This window comes from Stegodyphus dumicola, chromosome 11, assembly GCF_044657685.1.
Source record: "Stegodyphus dumicola isolate Sdum_Otavi_A_Nest chromosome 11, ASM4465768v1".
In the NCBI taxonomy this organism is placed as follows: Eukaryota; Metazoa; Arthropoda; class Arachnida; order Araneae; family Eresidae; genus Stegodyphus; species Stegodyphus dumicola.
Genome location: NC_140778.1, coordinates 117,757,663 through 117,777,496, shown reverse-complemented (window position 1 = coordinate 117,777,496; position 19,834 = coordinate 117,757,663). Strand labels below are relative to the sequence as shown.

At 35.0% G+C, this 19,834-nt stretch overlaps 1 protein-coding gene across 1 annotated transcript in view; it reads left to right on the top strand.

Annotated features, from left to right (window-relative positions):
* The window catches only part of LOC118201492 (uncharacterized), a 419,621-nt gene that overhangs the window by 82,647 nt on the left and 317,140 nt on the right, over positions 1-19,834 (top strand). The window contains exon 4 of the mRNA XM_085827141.1: positions 9,541-9,648. Within this exon, the coding sequence (XP_085683267.1) occupies positions 9,541-9,648 (108 nt within the window). The remainder of the gene's footprint in view (positions 1-9,540; positions 9,649-19,834) is intronic.

The following is a 19,834-nucleotide window of genomic DNA, read 5'->3' as shown; positions in this document are numbered from 1 at the left end:
ACTGTACAGCGCCGACTAAACTACTAATAAATTCTTGGCATAAGAAAACTAAAAACGAGTTGCACTAAGAAGAACAGAAGGCAATCACCACGAAGTGTTGGCTGGAAAACTATCTAGTCAAAAATTCTAACCGAAACAAATCCCGACTACCATGGCTAAGGGATTTCAAGAGAATGAGAAAAAAAATTTTGAACTTAAGAAAATGGGAAAAGCGGGGACCAGCCCAGCAAAACCTCCAAAAAAAACAAACCTGGGCTATTGAGACTAGAAAGTTCCCAGCCAAGACAACTTGATCACAACCTCACATGCCACACTCGACCAATGATAAGCCAAGAAGACTACAACAACTATACTAATTGATTATAAAATTTGACTACAAGAATACAATTACCAGAAACAAATAATAATTTAACCAAAATTGTATACAAAACACACTATTTCTCAAAATATTTCATTTCACTTTTTCGACACAAAACCATGTGTATCTCTAGGCCTTAAGATGGTAAGGTGAATCGCGTGATGAGTTCTTTACATTATCTGTCAAAATTGAGTCATCCTTTTGAAGTGTGGGAAAAATAATTCTCTCTGGTACCTTCGTAAGTCTGTCCACGTGTATCGTCTGAATCCGATCAGGATTTGTAATTGAAGAAATTTTATAGTTAACTTTAGTCAGTTTCTCAATAACCCTGAAAGGTCCCTGATTCAATATAGAGAGTTTTCTAGCCATACCTGGCTGAACTACTGGAGTGTATAAATACACCAAATCTCCCACTTTTATGTCCTTATCATGAGAATTCTTTCCACGTAAATTTTCTTGCTTATCAGCAGCCTCTGTTAAATTCTGATTGACTAATTTAAAAGCCTTTTGTAATCTCAAAACCAAATCTTTAGAATAATTGTTTGTGTCATCATAAGTTCTAAAATTGGTTTGCAATAATAAATCAATTGGTAAGCACAAATCCCTGCCATATAAAATAAAAGCTGGACATTCCTGAAGTGCACTATGATGACCAGTTCTGTGTGCCAATAAGGCAAAAGGCAGATGTCTATCCCAATCCTCCTGAGTTTGAGAAACTAAGTGGCTAAGTGAATTAATTAAGGTGGCATTTAATCTTTCTACTACACCATCAGACTGTGGATGATAACTCGTAGTAGTATGTTTAGTAATCCCCAATTTCTTATAAACTTCCATTATAGCTTGAGAAATAAAATTAGTACCTTTATCTGTAACAATGTGCTGAGGTATACCATGAGTTGAAATAAATTGTTCTAATTTCTCAATTATGGATATGGATGTAGTGTCCTGCAAAGGATAAGCTTCAGGCCATCGCGAAAAATAGTCAGTTACGACCAAAATATACCTGTTGCCTGCCGTAGTAACTGGAAGGGGACCCACTATATCCATCGCAATTCGCTCAATGGGACGGGTAGCCATAGGCATTCTCATAAGGGGAGCCTTATGAGCAGGTCTATGACCCCTCCTCTGGATACAGGAGTGACAGGACTTGATGTAATTGTGCACCTGTTTATGCATACCCTTCCAGAAAAAAGACTTTTGAACTCTACGAAGTGTTCTGTGATAGCCTGAGTGTGCAGCAGTAAGAGAATCATGATGCTCCTGCAAAATTCTTAATACTAGTGTTTTAGGAACAACTAGTCTATCTTGTTTCTGCCAACGTGACTTGGATTTCTTGTATTTGCAATACAAATTTGCAATACAAAACATCTTCCTTTACAAAAAATATCTGAGAATTAGGTGTAGGAGACTTATTATTCTTAAGATCAGTTACAATCTGTTGGCAAGAAGGATCAGAAGCTTGTTCTTTTTTGAATAAATCCAACAATTCAGGAGTAATGGAAGTTTGAATTAACTGTGTAACATTTACTGCTCTAGACAAATAGTCTGCTGTTAAATTTAATCTACCTGGTTTGTGAACAATCTTATAATCAAACTGGGATAAACCCATAATCCAACGTGCAATTCGAGAAGTGAGATCTTTAAGTTTTAAAACATGAGATAATGAAGCTTGATCAGAATATACAGTAAATGGTTTACCAAGAAGATATTGTCTAAAATGTGCTGTGGCCCAAACCACTGCCAAAATTTCCCTCTCTACAGTACTATAACGTGTTTCAGGACCTTTTAATTTTCTACTAGCATAACAAATTGGATGTTGGAAACCGTTAGAATCTTCTTGACACAAGACAGCACCCAATGCATAATTAGAAGCATCTGTACACAAGGAAAAGGGTTTAAGAAAATTAGGTAAAGCCAAAATGGGTTCATTCAGAAGTTCAGCTTTTAGAATATCAAAAGCATGCTGAGCTTCATGTGACCAATAAAATGGAACTTTATCTTTAGTAAGCTGAGTTAAAGGAAGTGCCTTTTGGGCAAAATTTGGAATGAACCTTCTGTAAAAGCCAATAAGGCCTAAAAATCGCCTAACTTCTTTCCTATTTTTAGGTGCAATAAAACTCTGAATGGTCTTTAAATTTTTATCATCAGGCTGTATAATACCCTTGGTAACTTTATATCCCAAATACGTAATTTGTTCTTTCAGAAAATGACATTTAGAAGGTTTAAGTTTTAAATTATGCTGTTTTAGTCTATCAAAAACTAACTTCAATTTTTCCAAATGTTCATCAAAAGTTTTAGAAGCAATGACAATATCATCAATGTAAATCCCTATTTTTAATGGTGAAAGATTGGCCAAAACTATAGACATCAACCTTTGAAAGGAACTAGGAGCATTTCGCATGCCAGAAGGTGTTCGTAACCACTCATAGTGCCCAGAAGGAGTCGAGAAACCACTTTTGAAGGTGTCATCAGGATGAATTTTCATCTGGAAAAACCCTGAAGTTAAATCAAGTGTGGAAAAATAATTCGAATCTCCTAACTGTTCTATCAATTCAATCATGGAAGGCAGAGGAAAACTGTCTTCTATCGTTTTCTCATTCAACTTGCGGAAGTCAGTGACTAAACGGTAGGTGTTATCCGCTTTCTTAACAAATAAAACAGGAGAACTGTAAGGGCTGTCACTTTCTTGAATGATGTTGGCTTCAAGCAGCTCTGCTACCTGTCTATCTAATTCATCCCTGAGATGGTAAGGTACTTTGTAAGGCTTTTGCCTAACCGGAATATTATCACGCAAGTTGATGTTGTGTAAGATGGTGTCACACCCTGTTAACTCAGTGACTGAGGCAGCAAAGATGTTACTATACTGATTGAGAAGGTGTGATAAATGTTGTTGTTGCTGCTCAGGTAAATGTGTAAGATCAAATTCACCACCCCAAGACTCGAAATCCTCCCCTGTTTCTATGGTGGTGTTGTTTACAAGTTCAGAGTTATGTGTGATGACATTCACAGGTTGGGCACTGGCCAATTTCATTCCTTTATTGAGATGTAGTGTATTCGGTGAAAAATTTGCAATTTTGACATAAAATTCGTTAGATGAAGAAGTCTGATTAACTGACCTGGCTATGGAAAATTGACTTTGAGCATGTTCTATTAAAGGTTCAATTAAGACAGTATCAGTAGTGAAATTTACAGAACGAGCAGTGAGCTTAATGATATTTTCAGAAAAAGGTGGTAATTTATGTTTGGTTACAGAGTAACAAAATGACTGAGAAACTGAAGTTGAGAAAACCTTATTACTCATAGCACTAGGCTGACTTAGATTCCATTTAAGAATTACATTTGATCCTAAGAGTTGAGAAGTGGAGAAATCCAAATGCATATTGTGGTCTGCAAGAAATTTAGTTCCTAATAAAGCACCATACTGAGATGAAAGAGGTGTGTCAGTAATTAAAAATTCTGTTTCAAAATATTGTTGTTGAAATTCTATTGTTAAATTCATTTTTTTTTATTTATTTTTACTTTTTCTGCAGCAATACTCTTTAAATATATGTTACATGAATCCAATGAGATTTTATTTCCAAAACATTGAATGTATTTAGCTTCTATGATGTTTACAGTTGCCCCCGAGTCCAATAAAAACTTTACTTTATTCCCCAAAATAGATCCCTCAACAATAGGCAAAGACGCCTCACTAGTGGATACTGTAAAAACCGATGGCACCTCCAAAAGGGTTTTAGGAGACGAAACGGAGACTGGTTTCTCCCCACCCTGAATTAGTTTAAATTAAAACTTGGTGCTTGGGGATTCAAAGCATTTGTAGCCACACTTGTGGTATTTGGAGCACCCGAAACAGCTGGTGTGGTGTTATTAGAATGTCTCCTGGCTGTTTGGTTATTTCGAAATCTCTGTTGACCCTGTCTAGAATGCTGATTAGGCACAATATTCGCATAGCAGTCCCTGCTAACATGCCCTATTCTGTTGCATCTGTAACGACGAGGCTGTATGGGTCTTGAACGAGTACCTTGTGATATTAAACTCTGCACCTGTGTTTGGAGAGAGCCCATCATTTTTGTAAGCTGAGCTATATTTTCCTGCTGCATCTTAATAGCTGTAGTGAGCTCTGAGTTGGTTACTGATGGTGGTGTAACTGCCTTCTTGACTGCTGGCTTAGCAGCATTCACTGCTCTAACCTCAGCTGTTGCAAAATCACTACTAGCATGGCTCTTAGCCCACATGTCTTCCTCAATAATTGCATGCTGTTTAGCAGATGCAAAAGTTTTGTGATTCTGTGGCAGCAACAAGCGTCGCAAATGCAACTGCAATCTTTCGATAAACACTGACATAAGTAAATCCTGTCTCTGTGCTTCTGCTGCAGGATCACTGCTTCTTTCCACTGGTACAGTTTTGTACGAAAGAGCCTCTATACGTGCTGCAAATTGTCGCACTGACTCGTGTGGTTTCTGAAAAGCCTGAATAAGAGCACGGATGTTAGAGTGCAAATTGTGCACTGAACTGAACCTCTCTTTCAACGCTTTCACAACATAGTCAAGACTGGCTTCTTTCTTTAACCTAGGATTATTCCTAATTAATTCTGTCGCCTCACCTGCCACCTTGACTCTGATCACTGTTAACTTATCTTCATCTGACCAACCCACATGAGTGGCAATGAGATCAATCCTATCTAAGAAGTCATTCAGACTAATTCCCTTGTCTGCACCTGAGAAAAGAGGAACAGAATCCAGAGGATCAGAACCAAAAACTGATAGAGCCATTACTTCTTGACTCTCCTCCCAGTCTATTGCACTATTACTAGCCGCTCTGGCTGCTCGTTTTGACACTTTCTTTGGCATTTTAAACTGCGATCAGCAATTTCCAGCACATAAATAGGGATGTATCCCAATGTGTGATCAACACGCGTGCCTTTTAACCTTATGTTGCAAACATACAGTTGCAAAAGTGTGAAACAGTAATCCTCAAAATCAATATGTAAACATGCAATACAAAATTTTCCACAAAACAAAATACTTAACTAAACAGGTACTGCGTGAAAATGTTTGTGTTGGATACAATAGTTTTAAAGTCCAAATGTGTATCAGTAGTACATATCTGGTATGCAACCTCAAACAATAAGTACAAAATAAGCACAGTAATACGACCACTGTATAGGCCTGTCACTGTAACTAACTAACGAGTAGGGTTTCAGTAAAAAGCCTAGACATGTGGAAGAAAACTTTCACATAAATATGCAATAGTGCACATGACAATCACCAGTCTCAAGTCAAAATTAAGTTCCACTATAAGCGCAAGCCAAAAGTGATGCAAAAAAAAAACAGCACAACAAAATTGTTAAGTGCTAATAATTTGGTTCGAAAGTTCACGGCACCAATAATGTTATGTAGAAAAATCACGGTACCAATAAGGTTTCCTACTCTGTTGACATAACACTTAAAATTGTTTTTTAACAGTAATATACTAATATCAATAAGCCCAGTACATTTGCGTTGTGTTTTTGGATTAACCCTGAAATCAATTTGAGACTGAGACGGGTGAAAATCATTGAGCACACACACAAAAAGAAATAAATAAACATTGACTGATCTAGAAAAGGGAGCCTATTTATTAAAATTTTTAAGAGTTACTCAGTCCAGTAATTTGTAAGAATTAATATTCAATCAGTACTGTTAACATATTGATTATTACACAGTGCAGAATTAACTTAGTAAGCAAATCTGATTCAAGCTGAACTGTAAAATATTGCTTTCAACAAAATGCATACCTCTACAGAGTAATATTACTTCTACCTTAGACTCAATAATATCAAACTATTATTGCTATTACATTCAGATAAATATGATTAGATAAAATTTTGGATAAATTAACAATACCCTCCCCGGGGAGAAAAAAAAGAATAATTAACAAGTTATACATTCCAAAAAAAACATTTCACACAGAGTAATCAATACCAATGTAATTCTGGTTAAAGCACATAGTAACTTTCTATTTTCAAAAGAACGATTTAACCGGGTAATATGTTAATTAAAATCAGCTATTACATCCTACAAGCAATTTAATCCCTAAGAGGAGCAAAGAAGCTCAAATAATGACACCTTTACCAATCAATCTTCACCAAGAAAGAAATTCACAAGTTCAATTAAATAATTTAATGAAGAATAAATTTCCTTAACCAATCTGACTAATTTACATTCACAGTTTCAATTAACTAATTTAAATAATGATATATTTCCTTGGCCAATCTAATAATTTACTTTATGGACAACAAAATGATTTCATTAGAATTAGGTTAGTTTACTCAACTACAAAATTTTTAATTCAACTAATTAAGTTATTTTCAATCACTATTAACTATTTTAGTTGTTAGAATTACTTATTAGAAATGTCTAGTAAACTTTACTATAAGAATTGCCTATTATAAAATTTTTTCTCTTTTTTTTTTAAATATCCGACCAACAAATAAAAGAAAACAAATAAAAGGAACTTATCTTATGAAATACAAGCTGCAGATGAACAGGAGGAGGAGAAATGCCCTCATATTTAACAATTATCAAGATGCCAAGGAGGACGGCTGCTGAGCGTAGTAGAAAATGAGAAGAGTTCGTGGGTGGATAGTTTTCAAAAAAGTCAAATCCAATCCAATATTGAAGGTAGCATTTTTGTCGTGGGAAACCGGAGCTAGCGATGCAGAAGACTCTTGATGGCGGCAATTAATTCTTAAAGATTAGGTAGGTCGAAGCAGATGGAAACTATTCATGGAGGAAAGACTGAAATTTCTTCTTAACGGCACTAGAACTAGGCATCACTCTTCTTCGCTTTTTCCTATTTTAATTATCTTTGAGTAACTTACATATTAAGGCACGGCGATGAGGAGCCTATAATTTAGTCGAGGTCATAATTCGTGCAACTAAGTCCCTCGTTCAAAACTCCAGGGCAAGAGGCCCGTAGATCCAAAGACGGAAAAATGCATTTTCCGAGATGAAATTCTGCTGCCAACGAGACAGCGTCAGATGGTAAGTAGAAAGTGCAAAAAAGTGAAAAAAAGTGAGTTCGTCCCCTAAAACAACCCGTTAAAAGGGAGAGCGCCGGACTGCCAAGATGGCGCAACCCATTTCTCGCCGAAAGTTGAAATAGTTGCAACCACAGCATACCCTCATGTTATCAAACTCGCCAAAACCACTATTTTGAAACCTCAACGGAAAATCTATGTCGCCAAACCCTCGCCAAATAACCACCACCTGCGACCGGGGGAGATTAGGAATTTCAACAACCCTGCAAGGGTCCCAACGAAAGAACGCTGAAAACTCGCAAAAAGTGACTTTTCAACCGGAAAGAAGGCATTTCATCCCCCTTTAACTAAATCACAAGCGAAACGAAGAAAAATCTACTCATTAAAGCTCATAACTGAAATGCAATTAAAGTTAGAAAAATGAAAGTTATGCCATATTAAAGAGCTAATTTTTCTGCAACTAATGATATTAAATACTAAGAAATCAAATTAATTTTTGACATGAAAAACTGAGTTTATTACGTAGAAACAAAAATACTTATCCATTGTTTGCGTGTACAAGATTGAAGACGCAGTTCGCGTAAACTCGGAAAGCCAAAATATATTACACTAGAATTAATAGGCCCCAAAAAGAATATAACCAAACTTGTGTAGCTCAAATTTTGAATAATTACAACTTAAAATTTTGATTTTTATGAATCACTTAATTAAATTAAATTCGCTACACAACACAGTCCTAGACAGACTGAATGACGTCGTGGTTCGGATCCGTAAGTCTTCGAACTTTAAACCTAAAGTCATTCATTACGACAGGTTAGCTCATTACTATGGCCATAGTACGCAGTGTAAATAATTGTAAATAGTGTAAGACCATAGTCCTTTATGTTTCTAACTGTGTATTTGATTTGTATTTGGTATTTCATTTGATTTGTATTTAGTATTTGATTTGTATTTTGTATTTGATTTGTATTTTGTATTTGATTTGTATTTGATAGCATTTGATTTGCATTTGATAGCATTTGACTTGTTTTATTTATTGCATTTAGCGTTCATGTTGTTTATTGCATTTATGCCATAGTTGTAAGTTTGGCTTCCTGTCCAGGGATTGTACTGCCCGGGACGTGCAGTCCTTGGAAAGGGGGCAGTGTTACGAATTTGGTATTTGAATAGCTAATGTTAGTTGAATTATAAATTAAATGGTTTTATTTCCCGCGCAGTGCAGCGCGTGACGAATATTAAAGGAAAGCTAAGCCGGAAGATTAAAAATACAAGAGCGCGTGCATTTAACATTAAATAAATAAATATCTCTTTTTGATTTCGAGAAAGTTCCAGAAAGTTCTCCCGCTCGATTTTAAAATCTTATAAAAAGGAGGAAAACCTCTCAACTCAATTAGTCAGTTAATTTAGTTAGCTTGTTGTTGTTTTAAGAGTGTGTTAAGAAAACTGCTCTATTTGATTGTAGTAATATAAGTATAAGTAATATAAGTAATATAGTATAAGTAAAGTAAGTATGAGTAAATATAAGTATTTTTGCAAAACTTTAATGTAAAATGTTTGCTCTGAAAGAGAAGGGGCTATGTGGCTATGTTTGATCGGCGTTCAAATTGATAGAGTTTTATTCAAAATCTTCGTTACCCTTAGGTCGTGTTTTACCTTGAATTTAAATTTAAGGCTAACACACTGATTTCTTTCTATTAAATTCTGAGTAACAAGGTTGTTCAAGAATAAATATTTTAAAATGAAGGTCGACTTTGGACAAAAACTCACAGAGATTGAACTGAATGCACGTACGGCGACTTACTATTTCTCAGTAATAAAATGTAACTATCACTCAGTTTAATCTAACCTCGTTAACTGATTTTCATTTAAAGGTGCTTTCCATTTGTTTACGTTTTAAATCTACTGAAACTATCTGTGCATATTTTTCTGCTGCTTTGCTTGAAAACTATCTGCACTTAGTTTTCATACAATAATGAAATATGTGAAATACGACATGATAAAAAATGAGTACAACATTAAACATTTCAAATACAAAAGGCATTATAAATCACTTCACCTGTAATTCAGGTCATTTATGTATCACATTAGTAGATTGCTATGTATTTAAGTTCTGAGCAGTATTATGATATATGATTCCTTACATATTCTATTAAATTCACAGCATGTAACTGTGGCAAAGGTTCAAACTGCACATTTTCCGAAGGCTGGACTATTACGAAAACATGCATATGCAAAAAAGGATATGAAGTTGAGGAGAATATTTGCAAGGGTATGAAATTTCCCATTTTTCATGAAAATTATGTTCTTAATATTATAACACCTGAATAATGTATTTTCATTTCATTATAAGAAAGATTATTTTTTGATAAATATATATCATGTAGAATTTATTCGGTGAAAGAGTTCTGTCATTTTAATAACGCAATATATTTTACAGATTCCTGTGTTTTCATATTTCCTCATTCTTTCACAGTTTGCTAAAAATGCATTTAAATAATTATTAAAAATTTTAATTGCTTTGCTTATGGAAGCAACTTTTACTATTTATACATTTTGTGGTGCTATTTCTGAGAAATATACCTCAAGCAGTTTTAGCTTATGCAAGCTATTAAATTTAAAATTGTGGAAAAGGAACTACAATTAACTGCGATTAATCAGGTAAGAATTAACTGAATCACGGATTAACCGGGACATATTTTAAAAAGACTAAGTATATTTACAGCAGCATGATGGAAGTGTTATTATCGCAAATTACCAAAATAAATCAAATTTTCCACAGCAGATGCAAAAAGAGAAAATTATGAATGATATAACAAGCAATAGTAGTTAATACTACAATATCTAGGAATTGTTTTTATCTATAACACGGCGTAATTTAACTGTACATAAATACAATAAATAAAGATTGTTAATCCATTCATTAATATGAATTGCTAAATTAAAAATAGAAGTTATTCCTCATTTCTGCGCTTTTAAAAACTGTCCCATAAAACATGATTTTGGTTTAACCATGGGCATCGTCCTCTATATCACCGTGTTTAATCAGAAGTCTACTGTATTACGTTTTATGCAATCATGTAAGAAAATCATATCTAACAATGTTCATCATGTAATAGGTCAATGAGCTGTATACTACCTAATGGACTACATAAGTGGCGGAACATTTCAGTTCTAACAAAAGAACTTCTAACAACTGTTATGACAAAAATTTTTCTAGTGGATTATGATGTCATGATCTGATTGCAGACTGCAAGTTCTGGTCATCTCATGTTTCTTGCTATCATAAAATTATATGCGTTGTTAAGGTTTTATCAATGCAATCAAATTTTGTATTCATATACAGAGTAAAAATCCGATAATGTGACATTCAAAGTATCGTCTCGTCCGATTACCCGGCATATCTTTTAACGAAATCCCTACCTTATATGAGAGAGCTACTAACAGCTAGTTCTTTGCCCTAAATTTCGGGTTTACATATTGCTTGCTTTCTTATCCTCATTTATTTAATATATTTTCGGAATTAGATAAAAAATACTGATAAAGGAATAAACCGGAAACACGCTACTTAACCAATTGACTGAAAGATAAATTTTATAAATCGACTAGAATAGGTTGATAACATTACAAAAAATTAAATTCAACCATCATCTCTATAAGCGATTGATTCGATACCTCTATAAAGATCCAATGGTTATCTAACAGAATCTATGTTAATGAAGAAACTAAGCAATTACACAAAAAATTAATGTGACAAAGGATAGTGATAATAAACTGAAAGTCAGAAAAAATTAGCCAAATTTGGTAAATTTAAGAGCCGAAGGGATAAGTGCATTGAATACACGAGTAAGCAAAAGAAGTAAAATATAGAATGATGAAGAAAACATATTTAGGATTATAGTCTGTACTTTTAGTCTAAAAATGAAATTTTTCAAGAGAGAAACATGAATTAAATGGACATTCGAACTTTATTTGAAAAGATTTTATGCTCTGACAATAATGGTCATTTTAAAACAAAATTCCTTATATGTAAATAAATTTATATCTTAATAAAATAGAAATTTTTACTAATTAAATATATTTTCAGAATGACTACACACACTCTTCCTCCATACAACATATGAAGTATTCTGCAACAAAATTTTAAGTGTTGTATTAAAATTAGAGTTTCCTTTACTACTATTGTAACGTAAATATTTTATCAAAAATACCAAAAAATCAGAAATACGCCGAGACTACCCGTCAACGGTTGTTCTGCACAGCTTCTTAATATACGTATATAAACCTTAATAATAATTAGACACAGTGAGTCTATTATTAGAATATCTGTTTACAATTTCAATATTTATAGAAAAAGAAATAAATCTTATCTACTTGAATTCTGCACATGCTTCTTGACGAATAAACACTTTTATTAATACTCGACATCAGCATTTTCACAGTTTCTTTGAAGTAAAGCAGGAACTAGGATATTATTCAATAAACAGATCACAAATACAATATAATAATTCAATTCAATGCATGTCAACATTAAATTCATAGAACACTTCTATCACTAAGCAAACACGGATCAGAACGTGCATGGTAACGCTGAAAACTGATACCATCCACAATAAAAAGGATACATAAAACCTGCGTCATTAAAACATTAATACATTTTAAGTCTCGTGTTCATTCAATAAAGTTATTCATAAAACAGTCTCGTGGATCAAAATCGTAAAACCAACCTTGTATTTAGCGTAAGTATATTGAAACACTCAATCGATTTCGAGGGCAGCTACAGGTCCCTCCTCATCAGGAGAAAAAAATACCTAAAAAGAAGAAAAATAAAATAAAGGGGAATCTCAGAAACACGTGGTCCTTATCAGCACTGCACTTGGTTATAACCAGATTTTTAATCAGAGTTACACCGGCCGCCTACTTTTACTGAGCCAAGCTATCTGATCAAACATGTAAAACAAAGGACAAGAAAAATTAGTGAAGTTAAAAATAGGGAGCGAGGGGGAACTGCACCTTCACGCTCAAAATCTGAACTTCGAATAATGGAAAGCTACCAAACGCGAGGAGGTAACGCCATCTATCGGCAAAAATAACTGAACTAAGGTAGTAGAATTTTAAAGGCATTAGGAAGGACTGGATTGGACTTCAAGTCATTAACTAAACCAGCTAAATCTTTGTGAATATGAAAAGCCTCAAGAAAATCCAATTCACCTATGGAAGAAGCCTTTTGGATAATGTTTGCAGACCCAAGGTCAAAAGTATGGTTAAATGTCCAACTATAATACGCTATTGAAGACTTGTTAATTTCGCCTTTTCTGACATAAGATTCATGTTCCTTGATACGAAACTTCAACGCTCTTTTTGTTTGGCCAATATATCTTAAACCACACTGACACGATATACTATAAATTCCCCAAGAATTCAAGACAGAAACGCAATCTTTTAGAATCGAAGGGTGAATTTTATTAATAGGGGAGAAACCGACTTGAAAATTGAATTTCTGGAGAACCGTGCAATTCTATAGCTAACAGAAGGATAAAATGGAAGCACGACAAGGTCATTAATATTATTTCTAACAGTGGAATGTCTTCTTTGATGGGAATCTGAAAATTTTTTAACGGCTTTATCAATAATCACGGGAGAAAATCCACGGTGAATCGCAACTGCTCTCAAATAATTAAGTTCATTGGTAAGCAAAGATTCAGAGGAACAAACTTTAAGCGCGCGGAATACATAATAGTAAAAAGAAGCCATTTTTTGCTTAAACAGGGTGGCATGACTTGGCATGGGGTGGTAAACAAACTGCAAAGGGTTTACGGTACACAGTAGTGCTAAAATCAGTTTCATTGCGGATTATAAGAATATCAAGGAAGGGGAGGAAATTGTTGGATTCAATTTCAAGAGTGAATTGGATGGCTGGATCAATTGAATTCATAATAGATAGAATCTCGGATAAATCCTCTTTATAACCGTCAAAAAATGCGAAAGTGTCGTGAACATACCGAATCCAAAGACGAAAAGATAGTTTATCAAATAATTTCATCTCAAAATAGTGCATATAAATGTCAGTAAGTATCGGACTGAGAGGATTACCCATAGCCAATCCTTCAACTTGACAAACATATGCATTTTGGAAAACAAAGTGAGTTTGACTTAGAGAGACTTTAAGGACCACGTGTTTCTGAGACTTTCCTTTATTTTATTTTTCTTCTTTCTAGGTATTTCTTTCTCCTGATGAGGAGGGAGCTTTAGCTGCCCTCGAAATCGATTGAGTGTTTCAATATACTTACGCTAAATACAAGGTTGTTTTTACGATTTTGATTGTCACATTAGCGTGTTTCTCTTCTAATCTAGTCTCGTGGATATCTTCCGAAGTTTATTGACGGCATTACGTAACAACTATTTTTAACTTAAGGGTTACATCTTTCAGTGATTTTATTTATAACTTCTTTATTATTATTAATCCCCTATTACGTCAATACAAACCCTTGATTTACGATTCCTGTGAAAATTGATACTAATTATTTGCTAATGAATTGTGTGTTTCTTCTGTAAAACACGAAATACTTACAAAAAGGTATAACTTCTTCGTTCTTTGATAATCATGTGTAGTAAATACAAGGAAGAAGAAAAAGAAATATATAAGGCATTTTTGAATTATATTTCATGAAAATTAGTTGATTAGCAGTTTTGCTGTTAAACAATACTTATCCAAATAATTACAAATTCCTTCCCATTGCTATTAATCAGTATAGACGAAGCAGAGGATGAATTTCGTCATCCCAGATGAAGAGTTTAGAATAGACCTCAATTTCATTCAACAAATACCTAATACCTCTAAAACTTCATATTAGACATTAAAAGTGTATTGAAATTCTAAGTGGAATTAATAAATTATATATTTTTCTTCACAAAACAAGAACTGTAAATTAGGAGCTATGATCGGACTAGTGATTCCACAAAGGAGAAACATTTATTGACAAACATTTTTAAACAATGATTTAATCTTCACAACCATCACTCTAGGAATCTCCAGTATGGTACCTTTGAACTCTAGCTCTGGTTGCCAGACGTGTTCAAAGGCTTTCACCTCATCTGGCATCAGTTTAGCAGCACTCCCTTTTGTTGTGTAGCGCAGAGCCGATGAATCCTATTATATGGACAAGCTGAGTAGGCATAGAAATTCTTTTCTGGAAATCATATTCGTGGTCTGCGAGACAGTTGAGTTCGCTTAACAATCAGCTGTAAATCAGGTCTCAAGTATTTTATTTAATGAGGATGATAGGCTATTTAGTCTACAGTTTCCTTCATGCTTACGGGAAGTAATTTTTGTGCAAGCATGCGTTAAAGATTATGTAATTTTACATATCAAGCTATATTTTTAAGCCTGAAATTGCTACTCTCATCACTGTCAGGATCTTTCTGGGTTTAAGTGACCTAATTTTGCAGTTCACATCGTAAGGGGAGGCGAATTTCGTAATATTTCGCACATTCAGGGAGTTCAGCTGCTTACCAATAATGTCTGTAATCTCCAGATCCGAATTTTGGTCGGCTGAAAACGTGTTAGGAATGAATTGGTTGGACAGATCCTCTTCAAAAAGCTCCGATTTTTCGTCATCAGAAGAAATGAACTCATTTATACTTTTGTAAGGGTGTGGTGTAGGAGCAGGCACTTTTAAGAGTTTTGATATATCTCCAAATATTTCAGCTGTCGAGGTGAAATTTTTCTATTTCAGCATTCCACAGCTTTTAGGCTTTTTAATCATGTGATTAATAGGGTGTAGCAAAAAAAAAACCTTTATTTCTTAATTCTATTACCTGAGACATTAAATTATTCCAAATGGACTAGTGTGTTCAAATTTCAGCCCAAAACGTTGACATAGTAACTTTCCATGCGTCAAGTGAATATCTGTACTGACTTTTTTCACGGTTTTATGCTTTTTCACGGTTTTTTTTTTTTTTTTTTTTTTTTTTTTTTTTTTTTTTTTTTTTTTATGAATTGCTTTCTAAAAAACGCCATTATTAGCCCCAGAAATTTCTCCTCATACCAAAATATCAAATTTTATGCCAAAATATTGTTGCCTGCCTATGGGTTCGTAATAGATTGAATGCAGAAGTGTGATGAAAAGTTAATAAAATTTATTCTTATCACAAGAAATAAAACAAAATGCAGAAATTCTTCCTCATAGGTATTCGTATAATATCACAATATCACACAGTAGTTATATTTTAAACTACTAAAACACGTTCAATAAAACGCAATCCAAAGAAAGCTAATCCGATTTCGCCGAGAATTTGCTACAGTCAATAACAACTTAGTAAACAATTGAACTGAGGTGTTTTCCTTTTATTTTTTTAAAGCTTTTTAATCAGGCTCGAGAACATTCTGGTAATTTTTATTTCCTAGAGGTTTCTGAAAAACTATAATTACGAGATATCTATTTATTAAATGTATGCTTATTTATTAAATGTAAAATGGAAATGTAAAATGCTGTATTTTCACTTTTTCGGAGTACCTTTCTCTTAAAACTCGTCGCGCGCAGCATTGCACGGGGAAATGAAACAATTTAATTACAATTCTACTGAAAATAGCAAATTAAATACAAAAACCGTAACAATATGCTACTAGATGAAAGAAAGGGTTCAAATTTGACTATTGGTTCTAGCTTGGGATAAGCAATCACCTGTCTTTCATGTTCTCTCAACGAATTTTTATTGTTAATTAGTTGGCTGTTCGGTGGGTTTTGTCAATCCTGCTTTATAGCTCCTTGTTTATGTTGGACTAAGATAACGTCAACTAGAAGTAAAGCTGTTTGCAATATTTTTGAACTCCAGTATACATTAAAGAGGAAATTTTACCCTCGTATGTTAATGTTGTGAAGCATTTTCTTTGGGTCAGAAATGAGTTATTGTGGTAAGGGAGAAAGACCCACCAGTCAAGGATATTATCAAAATTGTTTCCTCGGACATTTCAAGAATTTGGAAGGAAAGTTTCATACCTTAGGTAAGTTAACAAGAAATTATTCGTCTTATAAGAAATTACAATGGAAAGAACCAAAACATAAAATGAAATACCAAAATCTCGAAAGAGGCTGATAAAATTAAGAAAGATTTCTTGGATCATGCATGCAGTACTTTGTTTGATATTTCTGTATGCAAATGTTCGAATTACAAACAATGTAAATGCTCCCTTGAAGTTTCAAAGAGCGAAATTTCTTAACAGAACAACGGCGTGAAAGAAAAATGGCCATTGGTTCAATCGACCTTTCTGAAAGTCGAAAATTCCAACGTTTATGAGGAAAGAGAAAAACGGAAACTTAAGAATCTAAAGCAAGGGTACATAAAGACAATTACAGACTTAAAGGCAAATGCCGTCTTAGTGTTTAATTCATAAGGCATACCTGAAGTTGATGTCTACGATTACGTTAGTCAATGTGATGACTTCGTGGCTTAATAAGGCACCATTTAGCAAGACGAAACAAACATTTATTAAATACATAATTCAAAGCATAATATAATAATGACTCAGAGCAGTACGTCGCTCCTACGGCATAGTACAATCTACTACCTTCCTCTTCCGAGGCTAACATGCAACTCTTAATAAATACATTAACCCTTCTCGTAGAAGAGCTACCTGCGCCAAGCACGCTCTGTTGATCGCCAAACAGTCGCCAGATATCACAGTCAAAAAGCCACTGTCTGAAAGCAACTGATTTTTGAATTCCCTTCAACCTCCAAAACAGTGCAAAACCGAATACCTCATCCAAATTTAGCTGCTGCTTGTGATAGAACTGGAGTTCGGATAGATCAGTTTCTGTCATTGCATCCTCTATACTTCATGATCTTGGAATTGCTTCTAACAATACTCCAGCTAAAGTTAGTGGCAGGAGTAAGCTGCGGAGAGAATTCGTAAAATACGGTTCCAGCTTCAGTCAGCCTCTACACCAATAATACAGTCTTTGTACGGCATCTACTTTGATGGAATGAAAGACAAAACTATAGTGAATGAGAAGAAGGGAAATTCTTTCTACAGGACTACAGCTGAGTAATAAGCATATTGTTCTCTTGTCCAAACCTAAATCTGCTTATACGTAACTTCGAATTCTGGGTCCAGTACAGATATTACAGAAAGCATCACCAGTATTCTTATACTCAAACGAACTAAACATTCCAAATTGGTTGTTGTTGGGTGTGATTGAACGAGCGTCAACACTGGGAAGAAAAATGGCGCAAATAGACGTCTTGAGATCTTTATTGGTCATAAACTGCATTGGTTTGTATGCTTGTTTGCACACCAATGAATTGCCTCTTTTTCATCTTTCCAGAAGATTGATGGAAATACATCTGGATCACAACCGTTTTCTGGAACAGGAAACTCCCTAAAACATTTAAAAACCCTTCCCTTGACAGGTTATGGCCCTATGGCACATATTTGTCAGTTGATCTATCTGACATTGACAAAAACGTCAGTTCTCACCAAAAATACAGCGTGTTTCAAAAAGAATATCCGTATTTCAAATGCATATGTTTATTAAACTGTATGACATACGATTATGTAAACTTTACACACATATGTACGTCTCAAGTTCAGATTACAGATGTTCAGTATGTCCTCCATCAGCAACACGAACAATATCACATCGATACTCAAATTCCTCCCATACTCGGACAAGCATGTCCGTTGTCACTGATGTTATGGCAGTATGGATCCGGTTCTTCACCTCTTCCGGGTTCCGTGGCATTGGTGGTACATAAACGTTGTCTTTAATGAAAACCCACAGAAAGAAATCACAGGGTGACAAATCCGGTGACCGTGGAGGCCAGGCCAGCTGAGACATGCTAAGTCGCCAGCTCCTTGACGAATAATCCAGCCGTTCGGTAGAGTTTCATTCAGATAATCCCGCACTTGGCGGCACAATTGAGGGTGTGCCCCGTCTTGTTGAAAAATGAAATGGCATTCGTGCAGACTGGAAAACAACCAGTTTTGTGATATAGCGAGATACTGCTGACCGTTAACCGTGTTCCCATCAAAGAAGAATGGGCCGTAAACAGATGATCGGGATATCGCACAAAACACGTTGATTTTGGGCGAATCTCGTACATGTTCAATGGCAGTATGTGAGTTTTGTAGGCCCCAAATTCGACATTGTGTTTGTTTACATGACCACTAACATGAAAAGTCGCTTCATTACTGAACACGATGCGTTGTGGGAAAGTGTTATCATTGCCAATAGCCTCAATAATCTCGTTACAAAATGCAACTCGTTTGCGTTTGTCATGAGGACGCAGAGCCTGTAACAAATGTAACTTGTACGTCTTCATAACCAACCGACGTCTCAAAACACGCCAAACTGTTGTTGCAGGCAGTTGTAATTCCCGACAGACACGACGAGTTGATTTTGAAGGACTGCGTTGGAAAGCAGTTTGAATTCGTGCAACATTATCGTCGGGAACACGAGGGCGGCCAGGACTCTTTCCTTTACATACACATCCTGTATTTACAAACTGTCGATACCATCTGCGAATGTTCCACTCATTCGGAGGATCGCTTTGGTACCTCAACTTGAAACGTCTTTGCACTGTAATCACGGAATTGCACTTCGCAAACTCGAGAACACAAAATAATTTTTGGTGCGGTGTAGCTATTTTAAACATGTGACGGTTACCACGCAAAACAGAAGACAACATCTAGTGTCTATTAATATAAACAACATCTAGTGGCTATGTATTCGTTTCGCCAATATCCGAGCCGAGGCGCAATGATCGATAGTTTAGACAAAATAACACTTTGTAATACGTATATTCTTTTTGATACACGGTTCCTTGATATTTCTAAGGAAGTATTCGCAGGGAAGTGCTCTTCAGATTTAGCAAACAGGAGCCCTGGGAAGATGGCTCACTATAACCAACAGAATTCTTCTCCTTTATGTATCAACCGTCGAATCAACAGACGACTTGAAATTACTAGCCGAATATGTTATAAACCTTTATATAGCATCCTGATTTGAAACAAAGAAAATCTCGAGATCAACATATGGAGCACGTCATATTCACGGAATGATGAAGAAAAATTCATTCTTGACAGAAAACGTTAAGGTAAGAGTTCTCGAATAACTCTTATTTTGCTGTTGTTGAACTGTTAGTTTGTTCAATCTGAAAACACCCGGTTGGCGGTGCTGGAAAATAAACGAGCACATCTCGTTTATTTAGCTTCGCCTGACAAAAATATTGAAAGCAAGAAAAGCTGATTGGAAGTGGAAAATACTACAATTTGGTGCTTCCTAAAACGTATTTCAAAGTAGACGGCGACCTTGAACCTCAGGGATGAAAACACACGATTGATTAGAGGCGGTTGTCAGTTTAAAATAGGAACTCTCCCTTGCCATTCTCAAGTAGTAGAGAGGAGGTGAGACTAGGGAAAGAGACGACATTGTCAACATGTGTTGTAGAAGACAAGG